Source organism: Lonchura striata, chromosome 2 (genome assembly GCF_050655825.1).
Source record: "Lonchura striata isolate lonStrDom1 chromosome 2, ASM5065582v1, whole genome shotgun sequence".
Taxonomy (NCBI): domain Eukaryota; kingdom Metazoa; phylum Chordata; class Aves; order Passeriformes; family Estrildidae; genus Lonchura; species Lonchura striata.
This window is the reverse complement of record NC_140704.1, coordinates 52,397,011-52,422,586: the sequence shown is the minus strand read 5'-3', so window position 1 is coordinate 52,422,586 and position 25,576 is coordinate 52,397,011. Positions and strand designations below refer to the sequence as shown.

Here is a 25,576-nt window from a genome sequence, read left to right as displayed (position 1 = left end):
AATTCAGGTTCTCCTGTTTGGTGCATTTATTTTAATTGGTAGCTGTTGCAAAGATGTAAAAGAAAACAAGAAGAAAATAACACTTTAGCTCTTGTTTGAATTGTGCTTCTCTGATTATTTGCATTTTTGCAGGCTGTGATTAACAGAATATTCCACCCATGTTGATTTCACTTGAAGCTGTTTAAACTACGCATCTCTGAATTAAGCCATGTTTCAATAGAGCAAGTGATTTTAGGGCTTTTACTCCAGGCCTTGATAACCCAGAGAATGATTCTGTTGTGAAGATTGGGTTTGGCAAGGGGAAAGCTAGAAAAATCCTTTCATCTATCTCAATATTCACTTACCACAGAAGCTGTCTTCCACATCAATACTGACCTCTCAGGTGAACAGTGGTTTGACAGTTTTCCTACTACTGTGCACCACAGCACAAATATGCTTTTTTTATTGATGTAGTAGTGGATGTTTGGAAAAATTATTGTGACTTGTGTCACCAGCTTCATTACTGTACTGAATTTAGCCAGTCTAGGAGAAAGCAAAGCCAAGTTACCTAATATATTTCCTCCTCACTACTATTTTTAAATTGAGCTTTGGGACATCTCCAGGTACCCTAATGCACCAATGCTTGTTCCTGCAACCTAAAATATCCCTCTCCTTGTTCCTACAAGATTTGCATGCACACAGTCTCTAAAAGCTTACTGAAACATTACTGACAAATAGATGTTCTTGTGACCAGACCAGCTGAGACAGCAATCAACATATTTCAATGCACTTGGTGACAGGAGCAGTTTTAGATGGTGCTGTTCCTGTTTTTCCCAGTATTGTTTGTGACAGTAACCTGTACTGTGGCTTGCCTTCTGGTTGAGCTCTTTGTGAGACTGTGGCATGAACCAGGTTAGGAGACTGGTCCAGATAAATAGAGTTTTCAGAGTTCTTCCTTTTTAAGCTGGGGCACAGAAGAATAGAAAAGGGGGTATTTCAAAATAATCTATCTGAAAAGTGTGTCTGAATAGAGTGATCATGTATCCTTCACCTCACTAGATCCTCGTATCTCTGTGCTGAGGTGTGCCTCTCAGCTGTAGTACTCTGTGTTGCTGTGACCCTGCCACCAGCTTATTGTTCTGTGCCCTTCTTTTATTTCAGCAATTCAGCTTTGTCTCCTTGCCCACGGATGTCCTGGAAATAGAAGTTAAAGACAAATTTGCCAAGAGCCGACCGATCATCAAACGTTTTCTGGGAAAACTCTCTATGCCGGTTCAGCGCCTTTTGGAAAGACATGCCATAGGGTAAATTTTGCTGCTTACATTGTCTAACAAGTGTGTTGCTATTCTGAAGTCCCTGGTGATATTATTGTGATATAATGATGTTAAGGGGAAGTTATTAAACTGACAGTTGTCTGATAAATGGTATTGGTTTTAATTAGAATTTATTGGACTATAGGCCAGACAGAATTCCCTCTATAACTGTATGCATGGCATTTTGAAAAGTGAGAGCTGGCATTTAGGAAAGAAGATGGTTTTTGTGTATCATGGCTGAGAATTTGGAGAGTGCAATATTTTCAATTTGAATCTTCTTTTAATGTTATCAGCAGGCTGTTTACATGTTTCAGGGAATTATCTATGGGTTAAAAACATGTCAGATGCGTTCCTTCTTTTTTAATTTCTGGAAAGGGGAAATATTATAAAAATATATGTGTGGCATGTTGTAACTAATGCTTTTTGACCCTACCCTGCTGCCAAGGGACAACCTTGAGCTCACAAGTGCTGCCCTGCTTCCCCATTGCATGAAAGTCCTGGGAAAGTGTGTGCTGCCAAAATAATACAAAGCAATTTAAGGAAGATGGATAGTAATCATAAAAAGCCAAAAAGTTGGCTCCAAGCCTGTAATGTTCAGACCTTGAAGAGCAAGGGAGAAAAAGAATCATCTTCTGAGGAAAGCATATGCAATGCAGTTTCCAAGAAGGCATTTCTGATAATTGGATCTCAATTCAGTAGACCAGCAGGAAGATGAGCTTGTTCGAAGTGGTTTTGAACAGCTGGTTCAGAAACTGGCTGTGATATTGACAGCTGAATCTACCAGAAGGGACTGAGCTACCTCCCTGTTTCTCAAGTAGAGAAGATAGAGTAGCTTTTTAGAAACCAGATGGATAAGAACAGCTTGGGGAAGGTAGAACCCTGTAACTGGTATCACTGGCTTTCCTCTGTATGAGATTTCTCATCATCTTGTGATTATAACTTCCTATTTTACTTCCTTGTTGTAAACACTGTCTATCTAAGGATATACTTTGCCAAGAGCCGTGCTTCCAACATGCACTAGATCAGACTCAGTTTTAATACCATAGTGGCATTTAAATTTCAGGCAAGCTCAGTGAGAAGTATGCACACAAGTTCAAAGAGGTCGTACGCAAGTCTTGAGGTTGTCTCATTTATATGAGTTTCTGATGCATGTGAAACTATGCTAGCAAGTATATTTGGCCCAACTGGAAGTGAACTATGTTTCTTTCAAAAGATGCATAAGTATTACTATTTAGTGAACCCATTGCACTCAAGAAATGCTTTGCAAAGATTGATTCAGCCTCATTGTGGGCAGCTGGGAAGTTAATCTCTTCTATAGTTTCATTCTGTTCTGAGGGGTGGATGGAGTATGGCAAAGGGAGGGACCTGCACAAGAACAGAATGGAGTCATTGATCAACCTTGTCAGGAAGGTGTTCTCCTGATATTTCAGCTTCATAGAGGTAAGAGGGGTGGAAAGAGATGAAGAGCAGTCACTCAGCCAGTTTAGAGAAAGAAGATGGTATGCGGGGACTGGCCTGCACAGGGTTTTGTAAACAAGAACAGGAAAGCTGAATTTTATGGACATGATGATGAAGGGATGAAAATACAGAAATGCGAGGTTCTGTAAAAAGGTAGATGGTCAGATCTGCAGGGAAGCAAAGTCTTGTTACAATAGCTGAATTGGGAGTTGTTTGCTTCCCATGTCACTATTTTCATACCCATACTGCAGAAGTTTCATTCCCACCATTCTCTCTATATTTATACATATGTGCTTATGTGTCCCAGCAGCCTGTCTTACTCACTTACTCAGCTGTTCCATTGTAATTGAAGACATTGTCCTCTCCTCTGCCATTTGTTCTCTTGTATGCAAGTCAACATGCCCTCATGGCTGGGATGAATAGCCTTTATGTATTTTATTATGTATTTTTGTAGGACACAGCAGATTTATCTATGCACAGCAGATAAAGGGTAGGTTATAGTCTCTTGTGACAATATTTGTTTTCTTTCAGAGACAGGGTTGTAAGCTACACTCTGGGTCGCAGACTTCCTACAGATCATGTCAGTGGCCAGCTGCAGTTCCGATTTGAGATAACTTCTTCCATCCATCCAGGTAATTCTTAGTCGTAACCCATCATTCATCTAGATGTCTAGATTTTTTTTTTTTCCTTTCTTTTAGTTTGCATTCTTTCTCTTTAGAAATCGGCATGAATTCCTGGCTGCTCTGGGACTTTAAGGACAGGCACAAGCAAAAGGAAGTGCATAAAGTCCCGCATCACAGGATGAATCATGAGTCACAACTTCTTCCCTCTTTCCCCTTAGGACAGAGCTACTGGTGTCTCATATTCCCCTGTTATTGGCTGTTCCAAATACTCCACCACATCACTGGGAGAGAAGATTGTGGAAAACTGAAGTCTCATCTGCTTCTCTATCACCTGCCCTAGTGAAAATATTATATAGGCTGCTATTTGTAGTCATCTGCATTTGAGCACTTCATCTCATAAGTAAAAATGGAGAATGTAATCGCAAAGACGATTAGAAAATTTCTCAGTTTAATTATTTTTAATGAAAAATGTAAAATGTAAAACAAAAACTAATTTTATATTCCACTTCTTGCCTCCCTTTTGGTTTGGTTTTGGTTCGTGTTCTCTTGTAGTAATTCAGAAGTGACTGTCATGATGGTCTATGATTACCACCATGAACCTTGGTTTTCATGTCACAGTCTCAACAGTATTTCTCAGGAAGTCTTTGCTTCTCAGGCTCTCTGCCCTCTCTGCTTCAGTTTGTCAAGCCAACAGCAGCCGCACTAGTGGCTGGAAAACCATTGCTTTTCACTTGCTGGAAAACCCTGATTTCTGTTGTTTGACTATTTGGATGGCATGAAAGAGCACAGGTTGTTTGACAGCTGAGAGGAGGTGGTGCAGATGAGGACCATGTCAGGGGATATTTTGGGGGAAGTTTTTGCATTTCAGGGGTAGTAAACACAGTTTTTTGCATTCTCTGTCGTGGAGTCTTGCCAGCTTCAGTGTGACAAAATACCATTTAAAATGCCATTTTGGCTCAAGGAGAAGTTTCAAGAAGGAGTTACCTTCAGGTAATACTGCAACCAGGCAGGGTACTGCATACAGATTACCACCATGAGTAAAGCCATGATTAAATCCACTGTACAAAGATTGCCTAGCAAAAAAACCTCAGCACTTCCTGATAGTTATTCAGTTGCCCACTCATTTCACACTGTAATTTATGCTTTTAATTTTCTCAGATTGCTGTGCATGCTTGTGCCCCCACAGCCAACCCTCTGGTTCCGTCAACACTTCTTGTTAAAAGAGTAAGTAATTCCTTTTCCTGTCTCATACAGATGATGAAGAGGTCTCCATTAGTGCAGATCCTGAGCCAGCTGACCTCCCGGAAAGCCCTGTGAACAACCCCACAGAGGAAAGCCTCGGTGAGCCTCCATGCATCAACACAGTGACCTCAGAAAGTGCAGCTCCAGAACAGCTAAATGGATACAGTGTGAACAGTGTCGATAGCCCAGGGGCTGTCAAACCACCTGGGGAAGTCAACCAGAACAGCTTAAATGAAGAGCTAGCAGGAGATGGGGAGGTTGATGCGGTGCCAGTTCCTGAGCCCTTGGAATCCATCCCAGGAGAAGTGCTGCTTTCGAGTGCTACGGACCTCATGGAGCAGTCGGATCTGACAGCTTGCATGTCTCCTCCCGAGCCCGAAGTTAGGGAAAATAACAAAGTCAATTCTGGTATTCAGGGAGATGGTGGAGTCTTGACCAGCATAGAAACAGTAGATATTGATGAGGTGAGTGCAGATGTGCATGCCGTCAAAGACCTAGAGAAGAGTCAGGAAGAAGAAGAAGAAGGGGCTTCAGCCCAGGAGGAGGAAGACAGCAAGCTACAACTGAGGACCACAGCAAAGAGGAAAAACAGGCCATGCTCCCTGCCTGTGTCTGAACTTGAGACAGTCATAGCTTCAGCTTGTGGTGAGCCAGAGACCCCTCGGACACACTACATACGGATACACAACCTGCTCCACAGCCTGCCCTCGGCACAGATGAGCAGCGATGGGGAAGAAGAGCAAGATGGTGGTAATGGCAGGGAGAACGATGAGGAGTCTACTGTCAAGGAGGTGATGGATAAGGAGGTGGTCAGTGAGAGTGAGACCATGGCAGCAGAGCCTCCAATAGAAAATGAGGCTGAAGAGAACTTCAGCCAGAGCACGGTGCCTCCTGGGAACTTGGATGAGCAACTCTCTGACTTGAATGATGGGCTGTTGGATGGGGAACACCGCAGGACAGGAAGTGAGAGCGAGTCGAGCTCCAGGCCCAGTGGTGACAACGAGTGTGAGGCGTGCGACACCTCCTGCTACAGCCCCTCCTGCTACAGCCCCTCCTGCTACAGCACCTCCTGCTACAGCACCTCCTGCTACAGCACTTCGTGCTACAGCACCTCCTGCTATGACAGTAACAATCGCTTCTCCAGCCATACACGCTTCTCCTCCGTCGACAGCGCAAAGATTTCTGAGAGCACGGTCTTTTCCTCACAGGATGATGATGAGGAGGAGAACAGTGCTTTTGAGTCAGTGCCAGATTCAGTGCAGAGCCCTGAGCTGGACAGGGAGCAAGTGGATGGCTCCTCCCAGTGGCCAGATGAACTAGTAGCTCATGGTGGGAATCCACAGAGAGCCACAGAGGGTCTAGACACCCCAGTAGCAGGTCCAAGCAGCAGAAGAGAAGGTTAGATCCTGAGAACTGATGCGCTGGGCAACCCTGATTATCTAGATGTCCCAGAAGGCATCAGATAATTGAGGTTTCAGATAGCTCATGGTTCATTTCTTACAAACTCAGGGGATGTGAGCTGGGCCAGATATAAGGGAGGGTTGGATAATTGAGCCTGTCCTTAAAAATCCCAGCAAAATCAACTAAATGAGGTAGGGATCTGTATATATGAATTACTGTAGATATATATGCATCATTATAAAATCAGGATCAGCTACTTTAGTTATGTGGCAGATCAGCATTATCACATCCACCAACTCATTCCTTTTTTCCTGGGATTTTTCCATATCACATGTCTGATGTGCTGCCATGTCTCTGATAGTCAGTGAGAGGATCAGCTTGTGCTTGTCAAAGGGCAGATATGCTGATTTGTACCACATAAAGGTCTGGGCCAGTTTCTGTAAATGTTTGTTAGCCGTACGTAATCATAAGGTCTTACAAATACAGTTTTCAAGCTCCATATGTTCCAATTCTCCAAGTGTCAAACAAATGTACCTCAGATATCACAGATCATAGGGCAATTCAACAGAGATTTCTATTTTTTCTTAGATACTGGAAATTTAACAATATTTAATAAAATTCTTGTATCACTGTCCTTCCCTAGAGATAGAATGTACTTTAATTTGTTTTCTTTGTAGTTTAGGTGCTATTTTTTCCAATTCCTTTACAGTTACATTAAGTTCCCCCCTTTGGTAACTCCTTTCATGCTCTCTGCAGTTACATGAAGAAGAAGAGTTGATCACTCTTCTCTTCTTCAGCTAGTGTATCATTTTTCTCCTGCTGAAGGAGTAAAGGACTCAACTGCAGCTCAGGAGTATGCAGCAAGGTCAAGAGGTAGTTTTTGCACTCCCTAATTCTGAGTCATCTCTCTCCCTCTATAAGTGACACCAAATTAAAATGGTAGCAAAAAGATAACCTATTTGGGTATCACTGAGGAACTCCAATTAAAGCATTCATCTGTGTTTTCTTTCTCCATTCCCAATTTATTTATTCACAACTTCCTTTGCCACAGACCCTACCCCTGCTGAAAAAATTTACACCAGCCTATGTAAATACTTTGTAGACAGCTGGGACTAGGGAATTATTGAGTCTGTAGAGCAGAATCTAGTACAAATAATTAAATTTTCAGAAGTACACAGGCATAGAAACCCAGCTTCCTTCCTTGCAGGTGAGAGCCTTTGCTTGTGAACAGCATTTACATGCAAGTATAGCTAAGGGAGCACGAGCTCGTGTATGTGTGAGATCATATTTACAGGTTTGGTGGTTGTTTTGAGCTGTGAGCTTTTGATAGGGGATGTGGTGGGAGATGGTCTGCATATGGATTCAGTACAGCACCAAGACTTGAGCCTCCATAAAGAGCCCTGCAGCGTCCGTGGTGGCTTTGCCTTGTTTAACTGAGCATGTGTCTGAAGGGCAGCCCAGCTGTTAGCACTCTTTTGGTGTCACCTGGGGTGCTTCAGTCAATGTGTAGGTTGCTTCATGACTTGGCAGCTGTTACAAATACAGTAGATGTGGTCACCATCACCCACTCCAGGTGACTGACACTACCATGCTTCCGCTGGCTTGGTGTAACTATCTTGACTAGGGAAGAGTCAATTGTGGTGAGGTAAGTAAAGAAACCTAGATGGGTGATCTGGTAGTCAATGCTACATGTGGAGTAACAGCACAATTTTTAAGGCTGTGAGAGATGGACTTTTAGCACTGAGTCATAAACTTATGTAACTCTGCTGTCTGTTCAAAACATGCAGCAGATACATCTGTGAGATACGCCTATACACAAGTGGTTTAATGAAGGCATTTAAGAGGCCATACGGTATCATCAGAGCACCTAGAAGGGGGAGTATTTTTGTCTAAGTGATTTTTCTCATTTCTGAGTGGTGTGAGGTTTTTACAGTTTTATTTAAAATTGGCTTCTGCATTCTAGCTGTTGTATTTTAAGAAAAAAAGCATATTTATTTTTTTTCTGTAAATTTGTTTTTACATTTCATTGGCATTTGTTTAGGGATCTTTACAAAATATTAATTCTTAGGCTGTTAAGATTCTAACATTAAAGAGAGTTAAACCAGCTTGTACACAGTGAATTTGGCTTAGCACTCCCAGAATCACCAGAACCATTCAGCTTAATATATCTTTTTCCATAAGCTGCATCTTTCTGATGCAAGTAAATATTATGTTTATGCAATTTGGAGTATATATGTATTAACAAGCCAAGCTGGAAGTTATAGCCAAAAACTGTTACCACACAATATGCAAATATGTCCATAAGTAAGATAAATAGTCCTGGTTTCTAAGATTTTAGAGACAAGGCAAGAAAGAATCTTTATTCTGGAACCTGTGAAGTTTTAGCATGTTAAGTCTAAGAAATTGAATGCTTTTTCATCCCTACTAGAACTTCTTAGTTTTGTAAAGGATTCTATAAGCATTGACTTGATCTTATGTTACTTGTTCCTCTCAACAGACCATGAGTTTGGACATGTACTTAGGTTTCATTTATTTCATATTTAAATATGGCAGAGCAATTGGAATGAAACAATATTTAAGGTCCGTTTCAATTCAAGCCATTCTGTGATTCTATATATGGACATGTATACAATGCTGATATTTAAAAACTTACTCTGCACTGTATCCTGTGTGCCTCTTTTTCTTCTCCTTCTTCTGCTTCTTCTTCTTTTCCTCTTCTCTGTCTCAGGTCTTCCTTCCTTATCTCAGATCCTGACTATATCTCACTATCTTTTGTCCTCTTCTACCACCTGTCTCCTACCTGTTTCTGGTCCTTCTCTCATTCTCTCTCCTTCAACCCAAGATGGACTCTTTGACAGAAGGGGATGATCTTCTCCTGTGCAGGGACTGCAAAATCCTGCCATTATAGTCTGCATATGCAGCCATTGATCTTTTTGAAAAGGAGAGAAAGATCCAAGGCAGCTTTTAGCCTTTTATTCCACTGATGGAATGAGTTTAAAGTTGGAACCAGGATTTTGCATGTTCCTGCCAGTTGCTGCAGGAGCTTGAGCTTAATTGTACACGAACAGTATTTCTCAGAGATCAAGCCTGATTCTTCTGTCGCTTACACTTGTGTGTCTGTGAGTCCAGAATCTGGCCCATAATAGTTCAGCATTGACTCAAGAGACTCGACTGCATTATTTTAATACTTCTTGGCCATATGAGTTGCTATTAAAATAGTGTCTTGAAAATAGGAATACCCAGAGATGCTAGTACATCAGGTTAACCTATTTTTAAAATAATCACTTGTTTTACAGTAACACATTTTTTGAATCACATTGTAAGAACAGTGAATGACTGTCAATGTCTTGAATATCTTGTCCATAGGTGATTGTCCTTTACTCCATAATTCTCAGCCAGTCAGCCAGCTTCCTTCTCTGAGGCCTGACCATCATCACTACCCAACTATCGATGAGCCTCTTCCACCAAGTAAGCTTTAGTTTTTTTGTTGTATTGCATTTTTTCAGCTTTTCCTGTTAAACAGTGTAGAGGTCAGTATGTTTTTCGGAAGAACCCTGTCTGTTCTGTATATACATTCTCCAAAATGCAAGCAATATGCCCTTTTGTTTCCCTTATTTGATCCTGACTTCAAGTGTTATCATGTTGTTTTGGACAAGCTCCATAACCTCCCTCTCTGCCTTGGGCCATCTTCTTCCCTGAAATGAAAATATTATTCCCTTTTTCCAGTCAGTGTGTTCAGACTTGAATGATTGGGATCTGTCAGTTGTTCTGGAAGCCTGGCTATAAGGCTTTCTGGATGGTGTATCAACAAAGTACTCTGATTTTTCTGTAACGTTTGTCTCCAGGTTTTCTGTAACCAGCTTCAAAGATGGTTTGGGATGGTAGTCCCTGTGGTCTGTCAAGTCTGCGTGCAGGTCCAGCAGCAGCCCTTTCACAGTGAGGATGCTCCTGGGACAGACAGGTCCAAATCTGAACCAAACCAGCAGAAGTTGGGAAAAGGCAATTCATATACAGTGGTCTTGTTATACTGTCCTTGGGTTTGATAATCAGTGAACTTTATGTCCATTATGCACTGTAGTGGACTCTACACTTGCATTGCATAAAAGTGAGAGGGTTTTAAATATTGTAATAGATTAGCAGCCTGATAGTACAGGATTTTTAACACCAAAGCAATTGCTGGAGTTGTTTTTACTTGTCTCTGTAGCCTTTCCTTTATGGATTCCCGGAGGATTATCCTGCTTCTTGCACTGGCGTTCGGTGCCCAGCAGAGTGCACTCTGTGCCCTGCAACGTGCGGCTGATCACCTTTCGACTGAGCACAGGATTTCACAGCCTGAATGTGCAGTGCCTCACAAAAACAGCTAGGCATACAAACAAAGCACTCTATTTTCTTCAAAGCCCAAGACGGGAACACACTTATTTGGCCTATGGTGCCCTTGAAAAATAATTCATCACTTGCCAACCATGCTGTCAGTATTCCCTGAGCTGAAAATAGCCCCAATGCTGGCGTCAGCCTCACAGTAGCATGAATGATTCAAATGCCTTTAGCCCAATAAAGTCTCTTTAGAGTCCCACTGTGGCTTGCCAGTGAATGATGAAATGGGAACGGTTACCTCTGTAACAGGGAAATATTTCTCTTCCTCCCACTCTTACCGCAGCACTTTGTGGATCGGGCACATTCCCTATTAGATGACTTAATGATAGAACACTAACACCAGCTCAGGTAAACAGAATATACTATAAATCTATTCCATGTTCTTCCAGCACCAGTTTAATAAATCTTTCCTCTTTCTTATAGTTATTCTCAAAAGGCAAGTATTTCTACCATTGGTTTTCACAAGTGCTTTCATGACAGGGTGTAAGGACATGAAATGCAATATGGATGATAAAGTACAGAAGTGATATCCCTTTGTAGGATTATGTTTCAGCATTAGCATCTAACACCATTTTTGCAATAAAGGCTGGCACTGTGGACTTAAATATGTTGGTCTTAATAAGAATGGATGTAATAAGTTAAGTCTGAGTGGGGAAAATGTTGAATTGAATAATATCACTTAGGAAACTGATTTCCAAAAACTCTCCATGGAATTTTACTGCCATTTCAAAATAAAAACCATAGCCTTAATCTAGAAATTTTTCTTCTCCTTAAATTCAGTATTGCTATCTCAGTGCCTTTAATAGCTCCTAATCCTAGATAAATAGTTCTTCAATCATGTCAAAGGAAAAAACTTTATATTTTAAACCCAAGTTATGTGATCAAAGCTGGTTTACTTCTCATGTGCAATGTTGGCTTCCATCTGTAAGTAGAGGTGAAGGTAATCTGCCAGTGCTTCAAGTTCAGTGTTGACTGATTTTCTTTCAGTCATGGAGAATCCTCTGGACAGTCTTCTTTCTCTTTTGAATAGTTTTCTGAATAGCTTGGTTTCACTATAACCCCACAACAGCTGGTCTTGGGGAGGAAATTTAATTTCAGACAGTTTTATTTGGGAAAATAAAGATAATAGATTCATTATTTATGTAGGAGTTTCATAATGACCGGTCTGAAGGCTAAATCTGATACGAGATTAACTGAAGATTTGTGGTGTTTGCACGGCCTTATGATGGCATTACCATTCACCCCTTATTATGCCTGTGTTTGGAAACCCTACAGAACTGAAGCCAAGAAAAATACATGTGCCCAATTCAGAGCTGCACTTTGCCGAAGGTGTGGCTGATCTTGGAGTGGAAAAGACAATGTATTTTCTTTACCCTCATGATCCTGCCAGAAATAGTTGCATCTTTTGATAGAAATCAGAGCAGTTTCAGAGGCTGCTGTGAAATATGGCTTGGCTGGTGGAGGAGGATCACTGGAGAACAGAACCAGTACTCTCACATCCCTAGCCCATGCTCTAGCATGCTGTTACTGTGAAGGTTAGATAGAGGTTAGTCTTTGTAGTAGTCACAATCATATTTTACCAGGAAAATTTAACAAAAGACCCTGAGGAAATTTGGCTGCATCCCAGATCACCTTTGCCCCTGAAGTAGCATGAAGGGACTTGAGCACAGCTTGGAAGCAGAGTTCTGCCTGTGTTCACTTGGCAGTCTGTTTGTCTCACTGTGCAGGTATCCATCCATCTGTCCATAAATCTGGTATCATATTCAGAGAGCTTCAATGACTTGTGTGACTTGCAGGCTGTCTTATGGGAAGGTAGGAAGTACACCTGCTACCTGCATACAACTAAAGTTGTACCTGCCACCCTCTGACAGCCTTCTCAGGTAACAAAAAGAAGAGTTACACAGCTGACTAGAAAAACTATTGCAAGGGGCATGAGAAACACAGTTTATAATGTTTTAGCATGCCAGTGTCAGCCCATGGTTTCAGGTGGACATACCTGTAAAGCAGTGAATAAAGCAACACTCGCTGACAGGTGTAGTGACAGTGTCTGTGCATACTGTTGGTGTATGTCTGACACATCTGGCAGAGTCAGCCTTCCTGAAGTCATACTCCACTCTGACCTGATGTTTTCACTGTGATCTCCAAGTTCTGGACAAGTATCCTTACTCTTAAGTTTCCAAATATCATGCTTAGAAGCTTAGGAACTCCAAGTTGTCTTTACTTATTGCAAAATAGAGAGCTGTAGAACTCATGATGCACAGGGATCTATTATAAAACCTTGTTTGGCTTTGTAATTGGATATATTTATTCTTGCTAAGTGTCCATCAGCAGGCTTAGACCAATACAACCAATTGGTGTCTTCTGTAGGCTGTCTAGAGTGTGGTTCTACAGCACTGCTTACAAGCCTCTAATTCTCTGTAGACCCATATAATTCTTAACTTGCTAACAGGTACAGCAGTAGTGTGCAGTGAGGGCTAGGATTCATTCTTTGCCAGAAAACAGCAAGGAAGATTAAGATCTTCATGATGATGAGCAGGATCATCTTTGATCTGTTCAAGGTTATTTCCTTGAGGACACTGCAGATAATGCATAGCTCCAGAAGGGCCATTTCCCACCCACAGTGGTACACCTGCCACCAGTGCCAGCATGCTCAGCAAGGCTCTGGCCTTCGACCTGCCTTATGTGTCAGTCTGGTTTACCTCAATGTGCATATATTGTATTTGATGTGCTTTTTTCACTGTCTTATGTTCTATACATGGCTTTTACAAAGCTGTGATCTTGTTCTCTAAACAGCTACCACATCCTTGGGAAACTTTGGAGGAGGAAGAGTCCTCTCCTTAAATAATGTAGTGATTTTCACAGTGAGAGATGCTGCATGTGTGCCCATGGTGTGACTATAGGGTTTGTGTTTTTAAGGACTGTGATAGCTTTGAAAGAAGCAATGTATGTGTTTATGGCTTTTCTTGTCTTGAAGTCTTACAGAAAATTTCTCCAAGGACTTCCAGCACCCATCTTTTAAGGTCTGTGGGATTCAGCTGTCAGGGGCAACTAGCCATGGACTTCAGATAGCCTACACTTGTCTGGGATCAAATATGGGAAGTAGTTTTAGTCAGGGCCAGCATTCAAAGGATTGGAACTTGTCATGAAGCATACATTTCCAAATATAGTAGGAAAAGGTGCAATTTCCATCCTGCTCTTAGGGAATAGGAAGTGAAATACATAAAGTATGAAATTCAGATGACCCTGAATTTGATCACAGAAAACCATAGGAGGAGTGAACTCATCAGGGAAGATGGTATCATAGTAAGAATATGAGGAAGTGTTTGCCCTCAAAGGTAATCACCATATGTGGATTTGTGTGTGAATGCAAATGAGGTTTGCATCTAAACACGTGTAGAAAGTATGTGCATGTATTTACATAGATGTATCATCAGCTGACGGGTCATGTGGGAATATGAAACTAGCAAGCCTAATTTATTCCACTTCTCCATGCATTCTAACCAGTTTGATAAATGGCTTTGCTAGCTAACTCACTTCTGAATTTCTTCTGTTACAAACTATTTTTTTATCAACATTACCATTTTCCACAAGCCATCATATACAAAATCATTTTTAGTTTTCAATCATGGGAGTACAGTAACAGTAGCAGAAAACAATAGTGATAGAAGTCTCAATATTATTCTACAGACTCTCAATCTAGTTTGCATTCATGAGAGCAATTCTCTGTTTAGAGAGATTTCTAAGGTATGTCCAAAGAGACTGTGATCAGTTTTCAGTGAAGCCTTTAATTGCTCTATGCTGTCCTTTGAAGCCACTTTGCAAAAGGGAGAGAAATGAAACATGTTTGTTCTGAAACACAACAAAAAGGAAAAAATGGAATTTGCCATATTAGTTCAGATGTAATCTTCTTGTAAGGGTCGGTTCTTTGTGGCTGCTCCGACCTGCAGTGAATCCAGCCAAGCAGTATCACTAATTGAAAAATTACCTCATCCTTTTAAAAATGTAGCCCCTATGTGTCACTAGTTTTTCACGTGCTGTGGTAGTGAGCTCCATGGCCTTCTTGTGTGCTATGGACGAAATATTTCTGTATATGCATATACTGCATATATGTATATATAGACAAGCAAATAATAGATATGCACACTTGAATGTGTACTTTGAATATATACACATGGTATGTATTGCATGTAGGCTATATATATAGTATCTCCTGTGTGTATATACCCTGTCTCTGTGTGTCTGTGTGTGTCTGTATATACCTCCCACACGCAGGATTTCTGGAAGGCATCCCACTGACAGCATCACCCCTTCCTTGTTTTCCAACCCTAGATTGGGAAGCTCGGATAGACAGCCATGGGAGAGTGTTCTACGTGGATCATGTCAACCGCACCACCACGTGGCAGCGGCCCACAGCCGCAGCAACGCCGGACGGGATCCACAGGTCTGGCTCCATCCAGCAAATGGAGCAGCTGAACCGCCGGTGAGCGCTTGCACTGGAAGGGAAGGGAGTATTCTTCCAAAATGGAGTCACTTTTGCTACTTAACTGTGGCAGTGGTACTGATGGGTCAGCACCCAGCGCTGTGCTGCAAAGCTTTTTGGGACCTGACTGGAATTGCTGCCATGTCCGTGTGGCGTTTCTACCCAAGCTAATTAGGCCTGTTGAAAGGTCTGTCTCCTTTTCCAGGGCAGAGCCCTGCTCTAATAGGACCGTGCACATTTCTAGAGGTAGACAGGTCTGCTTAGTGTTGCATTGGGCCCTGTAAATCTGTCAGTTCATTCTGAGCTGGCTGAGATACCTTTTAACGTCGTTTATATTTTAGCTTTTTTTGACTAGTCCACACATAGATTTGTTTATAATTTTCTTCTCATGCTTGCTTTTTATACTAAATTTAAGAGGAAAGGAAAACAAAATAATCAGTTGGTCAAAAATCTTCCATTTTTGCTTAAAAAGAGGGTTTGGGGTTTTTTTTAATTCCCTGCTTACTATAATGATGCCATTTCTAGAAAAGGATAAGCAAGACTGAAATTATATTTTAATTATAGCATGTAAAATGCCACAAAAGCTTTTTGGCCTTTTCTTCTATTCTAAGAGAAAGATCTTCAGCTGAGAGAAGGATGCAGAGTTTAAAAGTGCTCCTTTCAATGTACTTTGAAAAGTTTGGGAGCTGCTGTGCCCTTAATGAGGCAGTCTGGGAGAACTGGGCCAACTTAAACTGACACCATCAAAACGCTCTTGAAGAATAATCCTTTTTTACCAAAATGCATTATTTTGAGTAGTATTTCATAACATGTGTTATGTCTTGCAGAAATGAGAGAACATGCTCAGTATTTGTTTTCATTATAGGTTTGCTTATAAAGCCTCAAGCTGCCATGTTAATAGAAAAAAACAAAAACAGAAACAAAAACAAGAACAAAAAAAAAAGCTTAAGAAAGTGAATGTTTAATGTAAATTCTTTCAAGGGATTTACATGACTTCTCTGCCATTTAGCACTGGTCTTCAAGAGGGATTTTAGCCATGTCAAAGCTCAGGCTATTTAGCTACCACTTAAGCAAGTTATCTGCCACAGAAACCAAAATGCTGTTGTGGAGATACATACAATTTTTTTTCTTTTTTTCTTTTTTTTTTGAGGTTGAACTCATGGAAGTGCAGAACAACCATGAAAGGAATAAATGCTTATTAGAGTGATTTACCATTCTGCTAGTTAATGCAGGTTAATCATTAAACCAGCTATCACAGCAGAAACTGAAGCGTAGGCATTGTCTTTGTGACCTCCTTCCCTCATATTATTCAGTGTTTTCATGTAGGCTGTCTTGGGTATTACTTGATTATCACTGGTTTGGGTTGGGAATTGAGAGTCAATAAGATTGATATTCTTTGAATCTCTCCATTTTTATTATTCATATATCCAGTTACAAAGGGAGAAGAATGGAGTTTTCAGCAATGGCAAATCTCTACTTATGCCAGTTCCATTGGAGACTTTGCAGGTTATTAAACATGAAATGTCATGGCTTCTTGGAATTAAGGATTCTCTCCTCTCTGCCAAGGAGCTCTATTGATTTGAGAAGTTGAATAGAAAGATCTCCTATTGTTACCTGTGAACTTTTCCTAAGATACTAATAAAAGGGATTCATACTGAATGTCCTGAGTACTTGCCCAGTGGCAAGTAATTTTTGTAGTTTTAACCTGGCTGTTATATTTTTTGAAGTTATTCTAGTCCTAAATCCAATTTCAGATATTTCATGTCTCCACATTTCAGGAATGTCAAGATAGCTACTTTTCACAGTTATTATGAACACTGTGGAGGATTGGACTTTGTTTTAAACCCTCATTTCAGAATTCTGTTTTCTTGTGTTTCAAACAATGATTTGAAATGTTTTTCAGCAAATACACCTGAGAGCCATTTAAGGTGAGGCAACAGCAAACATAGACCTTGCTGATAGAATTAACAGCAGCCTGAACTTTTGCTCTAACCTCAAACAAAATTTGGACTCAACATCACTCAGCAGTTTGAAAAAGCTTGGTGACTTTTCCTTTAAACAAATTTGCTTTTTTTTTTGGCCTCCTGGTTTAATTTGTGTAAGGGAATGGAATGACCAAAATACTACAAGGAAGGTTGGTATTTCTAGCCCAGCCAAAACCACAAAGCTTTGGAAATTCAGCTTGAAAAAAAAACCCACAGCTGTGATTAAACCTAGTCCTGCTTTCCTTCTGTGCTCCAAGCTTCCCTTTAGCTGTACAAGCCACTTGAGAATACTGGGAATGCAAAACTGGAATCCAGGTGTTGGGAAAACACCAAAGAAACATCCATGCTTCTTATTTTGAAGGCTCTTGCTCATTTTCTGGAGTACTACCTGACTTGCTTACTTGTTGGTCAAGTAGATAACAGCCCTTGTTGTTCAAGCCCTTGAAAAGATACTTTGCAGCATATGTATGTCTAGACTTGTCTTTGAATTAGTTTGAAAGATAATAATCAACATAAAAAATTATAACCATCATGGTTAGGGCAGCCACAGCATGGTATTTCTGAAGCTCTATTTCTTTGACAAATCACTTTGAAAGGAGACTGAAATTTCCAGAGGCATTCCCATAACTTTTGCACTTCCAATGTTTTCTCCAATTACTTTGGCATTTTTGGGTATTTATATAAGGTGATTTTATAGTATTGAGATGCAAAAGAAATGCGTAGCCTTTTGTTGGCATACAGCTGCTGTTGCTCTTTGAGGTTTGCCAGTGGGGATTTTCTACCATCTAATTAAATTGAAGGTACAGGGTTTTTCTATATGTGTGCTTATATCCCTTGTTTATATGAACCTGGGGGGTTTTGTGGTTGGTTTTTCCTTTCCCTTCTATTGCATGTGGGTGTTGTAAAACTGCTGCAGTACTGGAATGGAAATTTCATTCAGTTGCCTGCAGTCAAGTGAATAAAGCTGCAAAATGTAGGTCTAAAACAGAGGGTTTAAATTCATGCTGTTGCAAAACCTGCTGTCAGAATTTTCTTATAAAGATAGGTGTTTTCTTAAAACTATCAAAATATACACTAAATGTAGCTTTAAATGACTTTGATTACTGGAGGGGGACATGAAGCATTGTGAAAGTTTAGTATAAATCTATTAAAAGTTTAATTATTTTTTCTTAATTACCTCCAGCCCTTTTGCCTAGGATTGGTTTGCAGTGAGCTACTGGAGATTATATTTTTTGAGATATCAAAAAGCCAAACCGTAACTCTTGCCTTTAATGATCCTGTGTCACTTTGAGGAACTTACTCATGGCTAACTTCTAATTTGGAATAAAATGTGCATTAACAAATAAAGAGACAGAAAGTAAGTAAAATCTGTAAGTCAGAGCTTGAGCTGGGGAAAGCAAAGAGTGTAAGTCAGAAAAATTGAAGACAAACAATGCTGCATCAGATTAAAAGTAGGCAGTAAAGCCATCCTATTTCAAATACACACAGAAATGCCATGAAGAAAGAAGGATTAAGAATATCAGGATGGAATAAAAGCTAATTAAAATAATTAAGAACATTTGTTTTCTAGCTTTGCATTTCTTTCTCTTTCTTGTTGTTTCTTTCTCCTTATACTTTATTTTTCTTTCCTTCTCTTTCTGTAAAAAATGCATTTATAAGACATGTTCATAATCTGCCAGTTGAACCAAAGAAAACATGTTCACCAGTTCATCTGACCCTATGAGTGAACAAGTTAAGGAGAATTTGATTTCTGTGAATTCAAAATACTCCAGGCTATTTGTTCTTCTTCATCAGATAAAGATGATTTTTTTAAGGGTTCAGGATGTGCATCCAGTAATTTAATAAGACTGAAGGTTACCCAGAGCATCACAGGATTGATCCTTACCTCATTGGTTATGCTTTCATAAGGCTAAATGAGAGGAGGAACCATGATCCACCTCTAGTTCTGGGTTCCAGGTGTCCAGATGTTTTAAAGGGAAGGCTTGAAGTAGCACCACGTAGCCTAAGTATGTGTTTAAAGTTTGAGTACTCCTGACTTGGCACCCTCTGTGGCTCTTTGTTAGTCACTGAAAAATGCCAAGTTTGCAGAGTACTGATTTGCCCAAATGTGAGCAGCTGCACCAGCTGCAAAAGAAGAATCAGCAATGCTCTTACTGTGTTGTATGCTGAAGATAGAAATTTTGGAATAATTTAGAAACATACTTATTGTTAAAGCAGAAAGCAACAAGAAAGCAGAAAGCACCTCTGTTAACTAAATCTTGTTGTTCCTTTCTATGCATGTATCTAGGTACCAAAACATCCAGCGAACCATCGCAACAGAGAGGACTGAAGATGATGCTGTGGTAAACAGCAGGGTGGAGAGAGTTCCCACTGGAGGAGGAAGTGATTCTGAGGCAGAGCCTTCCCAGCCAAGCCCAGGTATGGGGCAACAAAGCTTCTGAGAGGCATGTTCAGTACCATTCAGTTCTGGAGAAATCTGCATTTCTAGGGAGACTGAAATTTTATTATACCAAGCTGAAAAACCTAATTAAAATAAAACAAACACCTGAAGATACAGTTTTTAGATGTGAAGCTACAAGCACAATGCTGGATACAACAGTTTTCATTCTTCTTTAATAACTACTAAGACAAAACATTTTTGCCTTAGTAAAGAGCCATTTGAAATGAAAATGAAAGAGGTGTTTTGCAACTACTAGGTGAATATATTCACCTAGTAGTTGCAAAAATAGTGCTGTCTTATTTTTGTAGCCGTGTGAATTTTAGCTTGGGGCATTTGCAGTTTGTTTTCTCTAGGCTTGGCTTCTGCACTGCCACATTTGCCCATGTGATTGCACCTGCAGTGGACCTGGCATCATGTATGAAATACTTGTGGTTTTTAAAGGTGTGGTTTTGTGATAGCTGTAAGCTGACCTAAGCGTGGGCTGTCACCAAAGAAGGCACAGCTGTCTTTTTGCTCACCACTAATTTATGTGACAGAACCTCAAACCAGGGTGGAGAACTGAACTGCCTGAAAAATAGCCTGGCTTCTTGTCCTTGTCATTTACAGCTAGACTGGATCTTTAATCTGGCTTGTTAGATAAGGAGACAAGAGTGAGGGTCACTACAAAGAAGAAGAGGAAAATGTGTACCCAAGGCATGATGGCACGGCAGGGATCTGTTCTACTCTTTTTGGTGGTAATCACACTCCTACCAAAAATGTTTTCTCAAAACATTTAGGAAACCATAGTTGTAAGTGTTTGTTTCAAGTAGGGAGTATCAGCAATCAGTCTAGTGCTCACTATGCAACTTGAGACCATGCAAAAATAACTCTCTGCTTTGTTAGCACCAGCAAAATGATTGACCAATTGTCTTCTTTTGGATCACTCTCACCTCCACAAAACTTTGTGCTCTGTATTGTCTGCCATGAGTAAATCCAACTTCTTGCTATCCTTTTGCTGTCCCTCTGTAAAGAGGATTGGTAATGGGAATGAACCAGCACAGTGTCTGCTTAAATTTTCATAGTTTTCCTAGTTTTCCATTTTGAAGAGGAAAAAATACATAGAGAAATAAAAAAAATCTTAACAAGTTTAGAAAAATATTCAACTTTCTTTGTTTTGATCCATTAGATCATTTTAGCTTGAAAATCAATTTTGGCCAAGAATATTTAACATTTGATGCTCAAAGTTTCCTTGCCATCTTTTGTATTGCAATTAAAGAGAGACTTCTACCTACAGTGGATCTTATAAGGAGATCCCAGTTCTCTATGTCAGAGAAGTGGAAATGAGGTACACATTGTATTATTAGTATTTATGAATAATGTAGCCATTACTTGTAATATGCATAATCATTTAGTATCATAGACAATAAAATAGTAATTTAATAGGAGTTGCCACCAGTAAGTATTTAGTTCAGTTGATTATTTAACATGCACTCTTTGGTTTTAAACCCAAGGAGCTAATCAGTGTGATAAATGTTACCATAAGTTATTAGGAAATGGTTTTTGCTATAGATAATTGCTTTGCTTTTGGAAGAAGGCATCAATATTGTATAAAACTCCAAGAATTAGAAGGTAAATGATGGTGTAAACACATTAGGGAAAGAAAAAGCTGCCATATTATACATTTGTTATTTGTCATTTAATTTAAATGAAAAATATCAGAAGAAATACAATTAAGGCATATTAATCCAGGTTCTAAGCGAGTATAAATCAATTTAACTCCAGAAACTGATCCAGTCTGCAGTTTTAAATGGATAAAATAGTATGATGTGTGCGGCAAGAAGAAAAAATAAGTTATAACTGATAAGAAAAAAAAGTGAAATTTTATTTATTCTCTTGATGACATCTGCATCAAATTTTCTTGGACTGCAAATAAAATATAGTTTTATTTGAAAATGCCAGAGCACCAAAGCCATAATTGAATGGTAGGGAAGAATTTTTCTGGTTGCTAAAAAGCATCAGGAGTTTCTACCTCTACAGAGTTACATTCTCAGTGCTCAGTTCAGCTCCTGTGCTTCATTAATTGATACAGATTAAAAATAATGCAATTGTGTCTGGCTTTGTTTTCTTTACCATACACGTCCCCAAATCCTTGGATTTTTCAAAACCAGTGCAATTAATGTAAAGGGTAATGCTGGATTGGGAGATCAGATTTCTCTAAAATCAGCTGTAGGGGAAACCAGAATGGACCTGGGTGACTGAACCAAGCCATCAGCTGGTGAAAACTGCTGTGGTCACATTATACTTGGGGACAGCAGCAGACTTGACATAGAGTTTCATAATCTACAGTTCAGGAAACCATCCAGCTCCTGCACTGCTGTGCTACACACTGCATCACTAAACATAAGGACATCCATCAGTTTGCTTGTCTTGGGAATGCCAAGGTAGGTGCATTGGGCAGGTAGTGGATTTTTTATATCATCACTTCTGCAGCTGTTTCTTAAAGGTTAAATAATAGACTGTGTTTGCCACTACATTAACAAGATTCTGTGGCTTGTTTTGTTTGGTTTTTTTTCTTTTGTCCAGAGATTAGGAGGGAAGGTTCCCTTTCTCCTGTGAATTCTCAAAAAATCACCTTGTTGCTGCAGTCTCCAGCTGTGAAGTTCATCACCAATCCTGAGTTCTTCACTGTGCTGCATGCAAACTATGTGAGTAAATATGATTTGCTCTTTCATACTATTGATTTTTGAGTCCCAGTGCTCAAAAACCAATTCTCCTTCAGGGGTAATGCACAGTGAATCTGAATTGTGTGACTTGGGGCTCAGTTGTCCTTTCTGAGCACCAGACCAGGTTGGGGACACTACAGCCAGGCTGCTCCAAGGAGGCTCTTGCTGGGATTCTGCCTCACACAAGAGTGTCTGTGGTACAGAGAAGCTCATTAATGTTATCCTTACAGAACAAGCAGGAACCCTTGGTTTCAGCTTGGTTGATTCTGTTGCTGCAGGCAGTGAAGTTGTTGTCTTTTGATCCAACATCCTGAGAAATCCTCCTCAGATACCACTAATTCTTACTCAGATATCACCAAGGGAAACAGAGGGAAATAAATTAACTCTTGCAATTTGCATTCCCAAAAAGGGGGCAAGCATGAGTGAAAGAAATACTGACTTGTGTCAGTGTAGCTATTTTGGAAAAAAACCACAAATATAAACAAATTTTCAAAATCCAAGTAACGATTTTTTTTCCATTAGTGCAGTAAATCCACACATTTTCTTGCAAACCTGGAGGGAAGTGGAGAAAATCTAGTATCAGGAGGAAGCAGATAGGGCAGTCCCACAAGGAGATGCACTCCTAGTTTGCCATATCTGAAACTTAGTTCAACAAGGCATCTAAATGTGACTTCTGACTATTTGGGAAGTCATCCGTTTCTGGGTAGCAATGATTTTCATTTTCAAAAGAAAGAGAAAGTAAAACACTGAGAGTTGCCTCAGCACAGCCTTTTAGCTAACTGCAGACATCAGGTTTTGTCTGTGGCACTTTGTGGTTTGAAGCCAGCCATCCATCTCCAAGCATCTGCCAGAGATTATCACCCATGAGATCCTGACAAGGAAGGGATGTATTTACTCATCTGACATTCCCTGAACTAGGTTATGGAGTGCAGATAATTTCTTCCATTAGCAGGGTGATATATGATGATTTATAGCTGGGAGCAATGTAATTTTTGACCAGCATGGTTGTTGGAAAAATGAGCAACTGATTCCATAATTGTGTAAAGAACAGCTCACAAGAGACTAAATCCCAATTTCATTAGTCACTGAAAGTCAAAAAAAGCAGAAAGAGGCCTTCAGTTTTGTCTTAAAAACTTGTCTCTAATGTGAGAACCAGAATAATCTATTAAAACATCTGTCAAATGGTCATACAGATACCACTTGTACAGGAATAATGGCCCACATAACTTTTGCATTAACACGAGTGTAATATTTTAACCACAAGCCCCTATTAAAATTTCAAACTATTAATTATGCCACTGAAGTTGGGATTGGAAAATATTATCCAGCAGTTAGAGTTATAAGGGAAAGGCTCTCATTTTTCAGATATTTTATTTCCATTAAGAGATAAAACTACATTACACTCTTTGTTTCCCTAGTGCAGCTTAGAGATATTCAAGGCAGCCATTAGATCAAAATACAACTTTTGTTATGTAGTAGGCTAGGATCTTAAAAATCTGTGACCATGAAGATTTCCTGGGTTATAAGCAGGTCATATCTTCAGGACAGAGATCATATCTCTGTAATTTCATAACATTTACCAGCCCTTGCCATAATTAGGGGCCTTGTGCTACAGGGAGCATTCTCAGTGGCGTCACCACAATAAATCCTTACATAAAAAAGATTATACCTGTAGATGTTTTATTGAATTATAGTGGTTAAAATGCACTAAACGTGCATAGAAATTGGGAATTCAAAGCTGCTGGGTCAGATTCTCTGGACGTATTCTGGGTCTGCACACTGGAGCTCACTTCACTTAGGACTAGAGTCCTCCAGTGATCTTAATTACTCTAATGAGTAATCAATCCTTTGGGCTGACCAGCAAACCAAGACACTCATTTTCTCTCTAGTAAAAGGTTCAGGAGATTTTTGTGATGTTTCCTACTCTGTCTTGAGGAGCTTTTTCCCTGAAGTGAAGGATTCAAAGAGTAGCCTATGAATGGGCCTGTGTGTTGCACAAGTATTATTTTGTGATGCTCTATCACTGAACACACTGAACAACACACATTGAACAACATATACAGTTCACTGGACCCCTATTCTGCAGTCAGATCAGTTCATTCCCTTGAGCTGCCCCAGGCCACATTCCCCTAGAGGTGTATTTAATGCCCATTGTGAGTTACAACTCGCTGCCTGAGGGGTGGCATTCATTGGACTCATGGAAGTGTCTCCATCTGACAAGCTTTGTAGTCATTGTGGAAACAGATACTCCATTCCAGGAAACAATTCACCTCTTCCAAAAATAGACAGTTAAAAAGTGTCTGTTCCTGCCCTGTGGCTGTACAGTCACTATAAAAAAGGTAGCAAGCTCATATGGAGACATCTGCACTGGGGTCCTCTTAAGTTTGTGAGTCCTATCACGCACATCTTGATTTCAGTTACAGAAAAATAGATGTTCACAGCTGTCTTTGCATATCTCTAGCACTGCCAAGGCACACAAGCAGTGTTTCTGTTGACCAGTAAAATCAGTGAAAGGGTCAACTACATGTGCCTTGAGTGTATGATGTTTCATCTGACCATTTTCAAAGTGCATTAAAAAGGCAGTTCTTACACAAGCTAACTGTGTATAATGTGTGGGATGGTTCACTTTTCAGATTGTATTTCTTAATTCTGCATATGCACGTAAAGTAGTCATTCAAATCAAAACAATAAGATGGAAGAGTTTCTTGATTCTAACAGGATTTGTTTCTGTTCTTTGGGTATGTGGCCCATGAAATAACCAAATATGTTTTGACATCAGAACTGAGTTTCTTCCCTTCTGTTATCCATCTCACAGAGTGCCTATCGAGTCTTCACCAACAGTACCTGCTTGAAGCACATGATTCTGAAGATTCGTAGAGATGCTCGTAATTTTGAGCGGTATCAGCACAACAGAGACCTAGTAAATTTTATCAACATGTTTGCTGATACCCGACTGGAGCTTCCTCGTGGCTGGGAGATAAAAACTGACCAGCAGGGCAAGGTAAGAGTGCCAACAAAACTAATCACTTGTTTAACATAGAACATCAGACAACATGATTATTAAAAGTTCCTTCCTTCTTGACTCAAAATCAGTGAAGGTTCGGTTTAAACAACACAAGCAGCAAGGGGAGTTATTTTAGAAGCAGGAAAAAAGCTTCAAAGTTTCAAAGCATTTCTAGCTTTCTATACAGTATTGTACCAAAGCAAGGCAGCATTGGACTGACAACAAAGTTTGAGCCAGAGTAGATCTGTTGTGACTGCAAAATTTGACTCAGTGTGTCTATCTCAAATGAAGCTTTGCTGACTGACCTCTGGAACCACCAAATAAGTTAAAGCAGCATTTCCCAATAATATTATTCTCTACTGTCTTGTTTACATCATGGCCATTGCACATGATTTTGGTCTACACAGCTTCAGATATTTTCTAAGAGCTATTCTAGCTTTGAGTAGGGCAGTCCTGTTGTTTGGAGGTGCCTTCCATGGGCTATACTTATCCAAGGTATTTCCCATGTACAGTTGACAGTGGTTTTCCTGCTGCATTCCCACGATACCATCACAGGGTTGGCAGTCTTCTTATTA

At 40.0% G+C, this 25,576-nt stretch overlaps 1 protein-coding gene across 10 annotated transcripts in view; it reads left to right on the top strand.

The window, feature by feature from the left end:
- The window catches only part of HECW1 (HECT, C2 and WW domain containing E3 ubiquitin protein ligase 1), a 236,242-nt gene that overhangs the window by 163,518 nt on the left and 47,148 nt on the right, over positions 1-25,576 (top strand). For 5 of the 10 annotated variants that reach the window (XM_021531968.4, XM_021531967.4, XM_085570268.1 and 2 more), the window contains 8 exons: positions 1,141-1,283; positions 3,282-3,382; positions 4,628-6,013; positions 9,383-9,484; positions 14,720-14,870; positions 19,143-19,273; positions 21,858-21,979; positions 24,813-24,998. In XM_021531968.4, coding sequence (XP_021387643.3) covers positions 1,141-1,283; positions 3,282-3,382; positions 4,628-6,013; positions 9,383-9,484; positions 14,720-14,870; positions 19,143-19,273; positions 21,858-21,979; positions 24,813-24,998 — 2,322 coding nt within the window. The remainder of the gene's footprint in view (positions 1-1,140; positions 1,284-3,281; positions 3,383-4,627; positions 6,014-9,382; positions 9,485-14,719; positions 14,871-19,142; positions 19,274-21,857; positions 21,980-24,812; positions 24,999-25,576) is intronic. The other 5 variants (XM_085570302.1, XM_021531975.4, XM_021531974.4 and 2 more) reach the window with 3 other exon arrangements.